At 42.2% G+C, this 12,063-nt stretch overlaps 1 protein-coding gene across 2 annotated transcripts in view; it reads left to right on the forward strand.

The window, feature by feature from the left end:
* Positions 1-482: 482 nt before the first annotated feature.
* kif5ab (kinesin family member 5A, b) overlaps positions 483-12,063 on the forward strand; it is a 160,495-nt gene continuing 148,914 nt past the window's right edge. For both annotated transcript variants that reach the window (XM_079579228.1, XM_079579229.1), the window contains exon 1: positions 483-673. In XM_079579228.1, the coding sequence (XP_079435354.1) occupies positions 545-673 (129 nt within the window). In that variant the 5' untranslated portion in view covers positions 483-544. The remainder of the gene's footprint in view (positions 674-12,063) is intronic.

Genomic DNA, 12,063 nt, shown 5'->3' on the forward strand with positions numbered 1-12,063 from the left:
ATTTTCTCTTATCAATCAACCCGCACGTGCAGAGCCACCAGAGGCAAAGAGCAGCCTCCCCGTCTCCCCTGCGCACGCGGTGCTGATGAGGGACGATTTTCACTACGCTCTCTCACGCAAGCCCCGCCCCGAGTGAGAGAGAGGAGAGAGGCAGCCAGAGAGAGGAGGGATGGCGCGGCAGTGATGCAAGGCATGCTCCCAAAAGCCTGCAGCCCATTCAGACACCAGCCGCCGGACCGATCTGGGATACTCCTCACAGCTTTCCATCTGTTCAGCCTGTGCTTTGGCTGGGTCCAGGCATCCCCACTTTGAAGAACTCTTTAATTCACTGGACTCTTTTCTCTCTTGTCCTTTTTTTTTTAATGAATAATTGACTTGTCTTCTCAAAAAACTCACATGCGCCTCGTGCAAGTCTCGTCCTAAAAGCATGTGAAGGCTGGCTCCACATTGGCTTGACAGGCTCTAGTTTTTTGATTTTTTTTTTTTCTTTCTTTCTTTTTTTTTACTTTCATCTTTGGGGGAACCTTGTATTTAGAACCTCACCATGGCTGATGGAAACGCCGAATGCAATATCAAGGTGTTGTGTCGTTTTCGCCCATTGAACAACTCCGAGATCACCCGAGGAGACAAGTTTATCCCGACATTTCCAGGAGAAGACACTGTCATCTTTGGGGTGAGTAGTAAGACTGTCATGTTCCTGTAATTGTCTCTGCACAGCTGCACTGTCAACTCTCACATTTTTACTACAAGAGCAGAGGCTGTGACTTGCACATCCCTAATTTTATATTATATTGTTTAATACTTAAGACAAGGCATGCACATATTGGCTATTTGACAGTGACAGAGACTCAGTCCATGCAGTCCATTTTCTATCAAATCCTGTTAAAGCCTACATTGCCAGCAAGTTCATCACTGTCATCACTCAGTCTGTGATTGTTATGTGGGTTTGATTGATGCTGCTGTTGATGAATCTTGCAGTGAGCCTGTCATTTATCCAGAGAATCGCTTTTGGAAATGCAATGAGGTCCATGATTATCCTCTACGGGGTGTTTCTGCCCCTTTGCTTTTGCTTTTTTTTTTAGCTTTTCAAATTCTGTACGATACTGGCTTAAGGCTAGAGTCTGCAGAGGAAATTGCTGTAGAATTGCCCGATGATCGTTCAGCTGTTGCACGCACCTGAGGGGTTTACACCATTGTGATTTGACATTTTAGTCAAAGCACATGCCCACGAGCGCCGGGATAACAGTGGTCCAAATGCAAATGTGTTTCCTTATTTAAGATGGAAGAAGAAGGAGTGTGGCCAGAAGCAGTGACGAGAATAACGCGTAGAGGGAGGCGTCCGAGCGTTTGGCCCGAGGTTCGGCTTGTACTGATGGAGCAGACAGCGGCTGAAAGGTCCCCCCCCCCCGGCTCATTTAGTCACACACATTGAAATGCAACGCAGCCCTGTAGTGGATGCCCCATGTGGCTGTCCGGCATATCTGGGTTTGTGCAAAGCAGCAGGATGTTTGGGCCGTTTTGGCGTGCGTTACCGATCGAGTTATACATTCTGTTTGTGCAGCAACAGCAGTGAAAATGCTTGGATACGAATGCATGTTGTTGGCGTTATAGTGACGCTCTTCCCACGGTGTCAATCTCTATTCACGTCTCAGCTTTCACCCTCTGATCCTGATGCCGCTGCCTGAACCCCCAGCTGCTTCGAGTGCATATTGAGTCCTTGGGCAAGACACTTAAGTCCATTGTAACCTCTGCGTCTGCATACATCTGAGTGGGTGTATGAATGATTGGACAGTTCGTTGACGTAGGTGCTTTGAGTGCCCAGTGGAGGTGGAAAAGTGCTATGTGACCATTTAACTTATAGAGAGTCCGTGTCGAGGTTTGTTACTGATGTACCCGGGGCTGGACTGGCAGAAAAAATCGGCCCGGGACTTTTCTGGTCAAAACCGGCCCTCCAAAAAAAAAAAAAAAACAGTCATATTCAATGCAATAGTCGAGGTGAGGAGCAAAACAATAAACCCTAGGCTTGAACTAAAACAGTATAAGCTACAAATCGAGGACAATAGTTGCATTTTGTTTCTGCTGAATTCAAGCTAACACCTCATCGCGCTCAACACTTTAATCCTATCATTTATAACTTGAAGGAACTTTTGTAAAATTACTTAACAATCTTTAAATGTGCGTTCCGTTAATGAAGTTCCACTCGCGACTGCAACACAAATAAACTTCTCAAAACCAACCAAATGATCGCACTGTAGATTGAAGATGAAACGGTAAAACTCACCACGGAGTTAAAGAGGTGTGGAGTGAGAATAGAAATCCCAAAAAGGCCAAACATTGTAAATCCTTTCAATGGAAACTAGAAGATTTACAAACTGCGCGCACTGACGACGAGGGGAAAGACAGAGTCACCTGACAACGCCCAGCATGCACGTCTTTGCAAACATTTATCTAAAATGTATAAAAAATAGAGGTCTAAGGTTCTGTGGGTCCTGGAGGGAGCTACAATAAACTATTTCCTCTTATATTCGCAATGTGGGGGGCATGAGTGTCTTGTCCGAGAGGCCCATAGCTCATTATACAGATTATCTGGGAACCATGACTCAAGAAAGTGCGCGACTAGAGGCGTATAAAAGGCGTCACATCCCTTTAGTTGAGGAGTTGTGTAATTGCATAAAAGTAATGATAGAGGTTCGGAAGGCTTTTCCCGTTAATTGTGGGCCGGTGTAAGGTATTATGGGCCTTATTTCAGTGTGATTGGCCCATCCGGCCCGAAAGTGCGTCGGCCCACCGGGAAAACTCCCGAATCTCCCGATGGCCAGTCCAGCTCTGGATGTACCCGATGTTCTCACCTATTTGAGGCCAATCAGCAAGCCGCCTGCCTCTGGCCTGCTCTCATTCATTTAGCCCAAACGTGTGTACAGCCCTGTCTCAAATTGGAGTCCTCTTTCTGTTTTCATTATATTGTGAACAGTAGCAACATGTTCTTCTTGTCACCTGCTGATATGTTTACCAGCTTTTGTGTGAATAATGTCTTTTTTTTTTTACAATGCGCCTGGGACAACTTCCCATATATATACATTTTATATATTAGGATTCTAAATAGATTAGTCAGTTAAAGGCTAAGCTAAAAAGGTGGGTCTTGAGCCTGCTCTTAAAAACATGAACGTTCTCTGCAGCCCTGAGCTCCTCCGGCAGGTCGTTCCAGAGGCGAGGGCCGCAATATTGGAAAGACGCTTCACCATGAGTCTTTTTGTTGACTTTAGGAACAACTAGGAGACCCCTGCCGGAGGAGCGAAGGGGCCGTGAAGGTTCATAAGGTAAAAGCAGTTCTGAAAGATAAGAAGGACCAAGACCATTAAAGCAGTACTAAGTAACTCTTCCCCCTAGAGGCTATAAGCGCAACTGCAGGTGTAATAGCAAGTTACGATTTTTTAACTTATTAATTGTCTTGGAGAGTAAATACTACGCTGACAGGAAAGGCGAAGGGAGAGAGGGTTACTGTGCATCCAATTATACAATGGAAATATTTTTTTTCACTCAAACTTGGCTGTAAATACTGTTTAAAGTGACGTTAGCCCGCAGTTAGCTTTGCCCATTAGCATGTTAGCTTCTTCTTCGTGATTCCATTAGTGTGTATTGCTTTCAAGTTGCAAACATGGTTTTCTGGCCAGAGACACCAGGGGGAGATGAAAGACCCTCCAATCATCCCATAAACACTTGTCTTACCCCCACAGGGACTACGAAACGGATGTATTAGGTAAACACGTTACTTAGTACTGCTTTAAGACATTTAAAAAACATTAAAAGAACTTTAAAATCGATCCTGAAACACACGGGGAGCCAATGCAGCGATTCTAAAACCGGTGTAATCTGGTCCTGCCTCCTGGTCTTTGTCAGGACACGAGCTGCTGAATTTTGTAAAAGTTGTAAACCTGAGATACTCTTTTTGGGAAGACCAGAAAGCAGGGCATTACAATAGTCGATGCGACTGGTGATAAAAGCATGCATTAGCATCTCCCCCATTTGGCCCCATAGAGGAGAGGAGGAGAGGCTAAATGCTAACAACACGTAACTGAGCGCACGTGTAAAGACCAGACAGTTTCTCAGAGTGGAAAATCTATGGCCAGCCAAATATCACAATAAAAATCAAATCATAATCTGATCCCTATCACAATCTGCCAATTTGGAGAGATTGTTGCCACGTGATTCAGTACAGCCACTCTTCTTATTGGTCAGCCTCTGTCCTGCTCTGAGACAGTAAGTGACATGTCAATATAATCACTGTGAAGCAGAAAACCGCTTTAGTTCCAAAGAAAATCATGATCGGCCAAATCTAAAACCCAAACCAAATTAAAGGATTCAAAACTTTGTCAAATTTCTGACAGATGGCAGGGGCCTGTACACGTTTATAGATGAGCAATTGTTTTTTGAAGAAGAAATATCCAGAAAGAAAATGCACAAATGTTTGTTTGGGATTGGGTCTTCACAAATCTGACATAATAATCTTGTGGTTCACTGCAAAAAGTAATTTACCAGATTAGTTTAGATGTCTCAATTTGAGCATAATAATCCAAATTTTAGTTCTTTGGACTAGTTAAGATTTAGTTGGGCATTTGACCTAGATTATTTCACTGAGAGGTTTCTGACTCATTTCAAAACATTTCGCCTTTATTTCAAGTAAGTTTCTCTGCCAATGGGGTAAGCAAAAATGGTCTTGTCCCATTGGCAGTTTTACTTTCTTATTTCAAGCCTGCTTTACCATATAACCAGTCTGAAATGTCATCAAACTAGCAAAATAATCTTGGTCAGATCAGGAAAAAGGTCCAAATGAGTGAAACCCTTCAAAACAAGACATATTTCCTCAATTCAAGTCATTTAAGCCAATGCTTGATATTTATCTGACGACCATCGTGCCTGTGTTATTGAAAAACATACTATCAGCCTTAAGTTCAATTTTGTTGACAGAGAATACCCTAAACTTTGTGCCAGTATTTGTTTCATGTGGGTATCAAACCAAAAAGCAATCCATTCTGAATTGTTCTTCTTAACCTCAGAGACCTTTTCGAAGTCATGCCACGTGCACGCGACCGCCTGAAACAGTCTCGCCATATGCTCTCTGTAGACCAGCACGTTCTGACACATCGAGGAGTTACATAAGCGTGCATTAAATCATACTGAATAATTGATTTTATCCACTCTGCTTCTAGATTGTGTACTATTCTGGTCACAGTCACACCGAGGAATGCCTTTTTCATGCCTGCCCTCAGAAAACGCCGCTTTCAAAAGAGCTTGTTATTTCAGTCATTTTTATCGTCTAACTGCTTCCCTTTCCTCTTCAAAAATGAGAACGCATTCTTGAAAGCGCGCGTGCCTTTCACTTTTTTGTGTAAACGTAATGGCTTTGGAGTTGTGCCGATTGCGTTGTTTTTTTTTTCCGTACAATTCAAATGTATTATAAAATGAATCGACGCGCGGCCACGCTTTTTCCGTGGCCCTTTGAATATTCACAAAGGACGATTCGTGAGGGGGGAAAAGCGCTAAGTCAAAAACTGTCAAGATTGGGTCGAGCATTTACATTTCAAGGCCGGTCGGACAAGGAGCGGAGACTGTGAGGCAACAACAGCTAACCCACGGGAAGCGTTGATAAGAAACAATCGGGGGCTGCAGCGCTGACCCCACATCTGTCTGCCGCTGGAGTGCTTGTGACTGCATGAGTGATGGTTTGGTGGCATCGGGGTGGCAGGCAAAAGGGAGCCTTGAAGAGATTGAGGATGAGGAGAGATGTGCCGCGCTCTGACTGTGTAAAGACGGGGCCCCCGAAAACTCTGCAGAGCCGGGGAGGTCTGTTTGGTGCGATGTTTTTTGTCAGAAGACTTAAATCCTCTGTCTCACGTTGTGTCGCTGAGGGTATGACTTGCTCGCGCCGCCGACGTGCCGGGGATGTTTTATGAGCTCAGGATCAAATATAGTGCACCGTGAAATGAAAATGCAGTCGGGAGATGGCAACTTATGAAAACGCCTCAAAATGGTGTGATATTTATGTCTGAACCAAAGTCGTTTTTTTTTGCCAGGGATGTTTATGTGTTATCAAAGGATACACAAGAGGGACACAAAATTGAAGATGTATTACATAAAAGTTGAAGTATAGCGTTAAACTAACTCACGCCATCCCTTACGTGCCAGTTACCTGTATATCTAATGTTGCTGCCTTTATTCAACTATTACTGTTACTGCCAATACACCCTATTCCATTTAGCCTAAAACAGGTGTGGCCAAAGGGTGGACCGAGGCCCTTAGACCTGATCGAAAAGAAAAAGCAACCACCTGGACTAACCGTTATGATGTGTGGTGGCTGCAGTTGGTCAGGTCTCGGTTCAGCAACACAAAGTGCTGAAAGAATGAGGTCAGCTGACGACCTGGACATCCTGATTGTCCAGGTCACTCCATCAATGGATTTCTTCTTCCCGGGCTCACATTGTGAAAGAGAAGGAGATCTGAATTGGCCAATTTGCCACAGAGTCTAGATCTTAACCCCATTGAGATTTTTTTTGGATGTCCTGGCGAAGGCTTCGATCTAGAGCTGGGTGATACATCGAATTAATTCACTTAATTAATGCGTTTAGAAACGGACGATTTGGAAAATGGCTAAATCGTAAAATCGCTGCTCCCCGTCCCCCCCAACGTGTGGCCAATTTAGCAGCGTTTTAGACTTTCTGACGATCTCTGCTGCTTCACAAAGGCTGTGTGTTGTGTTTTAAGAGGACGCGGTGGAGTTTTCTTCCGCTAAAACAGTTTTCCACTTTCCTCCGGTCTGCTCCTGAGCCTTTCTCTCACTCTGCTCTGAGCTGACCATTTAACTCCGCCCCTTTCCCTTGAGTCTCCATGGAGACGTTGTCAATCACAGCAGAGGCATGAAGACGATAAAACTAAAACACTTTTGAAAACTTCAGGTTTTATATTAAGAGGTTTTACTTTTGAGAGCAGACGAGGAATATCTAAAACAGAAATAACCATTTTTAAATAAAGGGTTTTGTTATCTTAATGGGCCTAATTGTAGCTACATTATTTTTTGGCCATATCGCCCAGCCCTACTTTGAGCAGAGGTCACACTCTCCCATCATCAATACAAAATTCTGTTTGACCTTTTTTTGTGTTGATGATTTGTGCTGTACATCAGGCCCTCAGCTTTCTTGTTGATTTGGGCTAAAGGCAATACTTTTTACTGCAAGTTTAATCGTTCTACATGCCTATAACCTTAATAACTAACAATGCGACGGTGGTGCAGTTGGTAGAGCGTTCGTCTCGTGATCGGAAGGTTGTGGGTTGGAATCCCAGCTCCCGCATATGCAGACTGTTGTTGTGTCCTTGGGCAAGACACTTCACCCTACTTGCCTCTGCGCACACTGGTGTATAAATGAGAGTGTGAATGGGTGACTGGTTCCTTGATGTAAAGCGCTTTGGGCCTGATAAAGGTAGAAAAGTGCTATATAAGTTGAGTCCATTTACCATTTAAAGATTTAAAGTATTTAAAGTATCAATTGTAATAAGGTTCCCAGCCTGAAATGTGGTTAGTTAACCTGCTAAATGTTCAATGTTTTTACTAACCACCGTCTGTTGCCTTCCACGCTGTAAATACTCTAATATGCTTCCCACAATGAAAAAAGGTTTGGACACTACTGGCCTAAAGCTCTATTTCTGTGATAAGCTATGGTATGGCCCTCATTGAATTTTGTCCACTGCATTTGACCCGTCCTTCGTTGCAGCTTGGTTTGGTCAGGAGTACCTGGGATTTATCTCCGCAAGTTTCTATCCCAAATCTCTGTGACTCTGGGTAAACATGGTCAAATGTTCAAATCCAGAATGAAAACAGTTTTTTGTCGCTGTGCGTATGACAACTGAAAAAGCATGTTATCTGCACTTTAATGTGATTGATTTAAGCTGTATTATGCAACTTTTTTTGTGAGAAAAAAAAAAAAAAAAAAAATTGTGTATTTGACCTGTAGTGACAATGCAGCTGTATGAGTGGTCAGCATTGCACATTTACTTTCCATCACAGTGGTCTCAAGGACGCTCCAGGATCAATTGTTTGGAAGGTTTTCGCTCCTGACAGACCTTCCCACCAGAAAACCTGCTAAACAATTGATCCCAGAGAGTTGTAGAGAGACCACCGTGATCCAAAGAAAAGAGACCGTGCTGACCACCCATACATCCGCTGGGCCACTAGAAGGTCCAATACACAAATATCACAAAACATTTTTTTTCACATAAAAAGTAGTATAATGCACATTTAAGGACTACAATGTTAAGGGTTTTATGGATTGATTTGATCTGCCTTCATCTGAATTGCCTTGTGTGCGAACTGTGCTCTAAAAATAAACTTCCTATAAGGTCCAAAGATACAGTGTGTGTAAGTTGACTTGGTGTCTGTGCTATGTTCTATTTCACTGATAATAAATGGAACTGCTACAGTAAAAAACATTTAAAAAAAAAAACATTGTAAATGATTCTCAGATGCAACAAATCGAAGGCAGCATATAAGCGGTATAAAAAAAAAGGGGGAAATTGGATTTAGGTACAGCTCAAAGAGGCTGCGCCTATAAAACATCTGATTAATCTCTTGACAATTCTAAATCCTTCCTCTGAGCCTCTGAGCTGAAAAATAATATCAATACCCAGTTTTTTCATTCCACAAAAACCTAGGCTACCTGAGGAAGTTTAGTCCAAGTTATGTTTGGAAGTTTTGACCAATCTCCAGTGAAAACCAGCTCTTGATAAATAAAAACGGAGCTGATATTTACTTAACAAACACAATGCGTCATATCAGAGCCTGTTTCTTGTGCGCTCCTACCTTGGGTCACGCTGAACTGACGTCCCGATTTGTTTCGCGTGGCGTTGGTGTATATCGAGGTCAAGCGCATACAGTATATTTCCCCCTCTCCCTTTCGCTCTGTGCAAAAAGCCATCTGTCTGATTACCAGATGTCCCTCTTGGCCGTGATTGGTCAGCGACTCCAAAAGTCCTGCCTCAGTGTGACCTTATCTGTTCTGACTGGACCTGATGCCCTCCCCGGAGTTTCTTACATAAGAGAAAGAGTCTGAACCTCCGCTGGACAATCGAATGAGCTTAAGGAAATGTTAGCCGTAAGAGAATGTTCTTAGACACTGTGGTTTCGGGACTTTGGGGAATTGGTGATCCTTTTGCGAAGTGCACTGAGTGAAAATGTGTGTTGTATACTGGATAACACAAAAACAATTCACTTGTGTGGTATGGCCAGGATTTTCCTTTTTTTTTAAACTGAACTATCTTAAACATTAGATAGTAATTGCATATTGCATAAGGGTGTGTATTGCCGAGACTCAGGCAATACGATACTTATCACAGTATATAGGTCGCGATACGATATTTCCCGATATTTAAATATTATTTTTTACTACTTTGGAAACATCTAATCTGTAAACTAGTCCACCTTCATTAGATTTGTATCAAATACATTTAATCTATCTATCTATCTATCTATCTATCTATCTATCTATCTATCTATCTATCTATCTATCTATCTATCTATCTATCTATCTATCTATCTATCTATCTATCTATCTATCTATCTATCTATCTATCTATTTATCAATGTATCTATCTATCTATCTATCTATCTATCTATCTATTTATCAATGTATCTATCTATCTATCTATCTATCTATCTATCTATCTATCTATCTATCTATCTATCAGTTGGGAGTCCTTGGCGATCAGTAATAACTGTTATGGACAGATCTGAGTCTGTTTCATCCATTAAAATATACGATCGCTCAGATGGGGCATTTAAAACCTAATCTACTTCACAACGGGTGTCACTCGTAGATCAGGAGCATAATGACAACACGGGCCTCACCGTGACTATAGAGCTCATCTCTTCGATATCTTTTTGTGTTAGCAGTAGCACACAAACGAAGCCGAGGGGAAGCTAAATGCAGTAGACTCTTTATAACTTGTGTCGTAGTAGTGCAGGGGCGAGAAGTGCCACAGCACAACTATGACACAAGTTTAACATGAGCCTGCTGAATTTAGTTTCCCCTCGGCTTCGTTTTATTCCGTAATAAAATGCTACAAATTGAAATCCATTTTGCTTTGTTGAGTGGTTAAAAACAATGCGTCAAAACACATGGAGAAAGGGGAGAGGAACGCAGCGGCGACACGCTTAGCAACATATGCACAAAGCTAGTGGCTCTTGTAATAATCCAGGTCTGTCTTTGCTGTAAAAGGCAAAGTGAGGCCAAGGCTGTGTCCGAAACCATCAAATTATAGCCCTAACACTAACAACTAATCCTTAACCTTTCATGGGGTCAACTGTAGATCTCTATGCAGTTAGTGAACGAGAGCTTCAGCAGCATTTGCCCAATTTGACCATCCTTACCCAGAGGAAGGGGAAGTGACATCACCAACAGCTGCTGTTCTTCTTCTTTAAGGTCATTGGCAGGCAAACAAATGCACCTGTCGCCACCTACTGTATTGAATATGCAACAACATAGTGTCCAAATGAAGACATTTAAGGAGAAAAAAAGTTCAAATGAGTGATACATTTCCCTTTAGTGCTATTTTATCTCAACAGATGTTTCATGACGCTACAGTAGCAAATTAGCCACGTGGCTTAAGTTTCTACTAAATGAAAGCAAATTTGCACAAAAGCACAAACTGTCTTCATTTAAACGATTTACTGAGGCGGCTCTTTAACACACTGACATGTGAGCTGGGATGACTCTCATGTATTTTGTCACTTAGAGAGTTTGGCTTGTGCAGAATCTTATCCTATATATATTTTTTTTATTTATTAAATGTGCCCCTGTCAATCAACAGTAGTTGCGCATGAATCACTCGAGGGTGGGGCTGAGGGGGGTGAGGGGATTGGCGCAGTGGCTTATGGGATGGCACATAGCTCTGTCACGACCGGCTCACTGAAGTGACAGGGACGCAAGGCATGGGAAGGCAAGTTGACGCCGTTTATTCACAATATTTACAAGTGTAAGAGCATGGCTGTTTCTCAATTGCGAGGATCCGGCCTCCATTTGGCCACTTCTTTGACGTCCTCGGTGGCGGCTCCTCCAAAACGGAGCCGAGTGTCCTCTCACCGCCGCATTTGAGCTCAAATGGAACGGCCTCCGGAGCGAGCGGCTGCGTCATGTCACGTGTCAAATTATATAATAAAATGTCAATCTATGCTTACAAAAATAACGGTTTCATGAATAACAGAGGCCAGGAAACGGTTTATATATTGGTTTTGGTTAGATGTCTTACTCTTTGAACATTTTGGCCTGAATAAAATGATAACATTTCTGCAAGGATTTGTAAGAAATTCAATTAAAATATTAACTATATTTAGCAGGTCCCGTTTATAGGCCATAGCGTAATACCTCTTACCAATTTACTGGTTTCGGAGTCGGGGAACCTCATAACTCCTCCATGGAAAACTTTCCTGAGTTTTAATATGAATATTTACCCCAAAACAGATGATACGAGAATCGCGCAACGTAAAATCCCGATATATCGCTGAATATTTTTCAACACCCCTACTTGTCACAATAACCAAGTTCGATATATTGAGGCAGGAAAATATAGCGATAAACAATATTATTAAGACCTTTTGAAACTCTAAAGCTTAAAAATGTCAATGAAGCTTTGTTAAAAAAATACTTACTCTTACAATGTCCCACAATACATTGAATAACAATGAAACACAAAAATAAAAGAAAAATGCTAATAATTGTGCAAATAAATGTACGTACGACAAATATTGAGCCCAAAAATGTACGGTATTATTAATTTGTCATTTGTTTATAATTATCGTGACAGCCCCATTCTGTGAATGAAGTGTCCAAAGTCAGAAGTCCAAGTGAGCTTTATTATCAATTTCATCACCACAATCAAGCAAAGTACACGCACAGAAAGAACAAAATCATAAAATATGTACATAATTTCTACACAAGTGTGTGGAAGGGGGAGCTCAGTGTCCTTGAGGGGCTGAAGTGGCTCCATGGCAGTTCATACAGTACGGGCGCTGTACCGCAC

This window comes from Gobius niger (genome assembly GCF_951799975.1).
Source record: "Gobius niger genome assembly, chromosome: 20".
In the NCBI taxonomy this organism is placed as follows: Eukaryota; Metazoa; Chordata; class Actinopteri; order Gobiiformes; family Gobiidae; genus Gobius; species Gobius niger.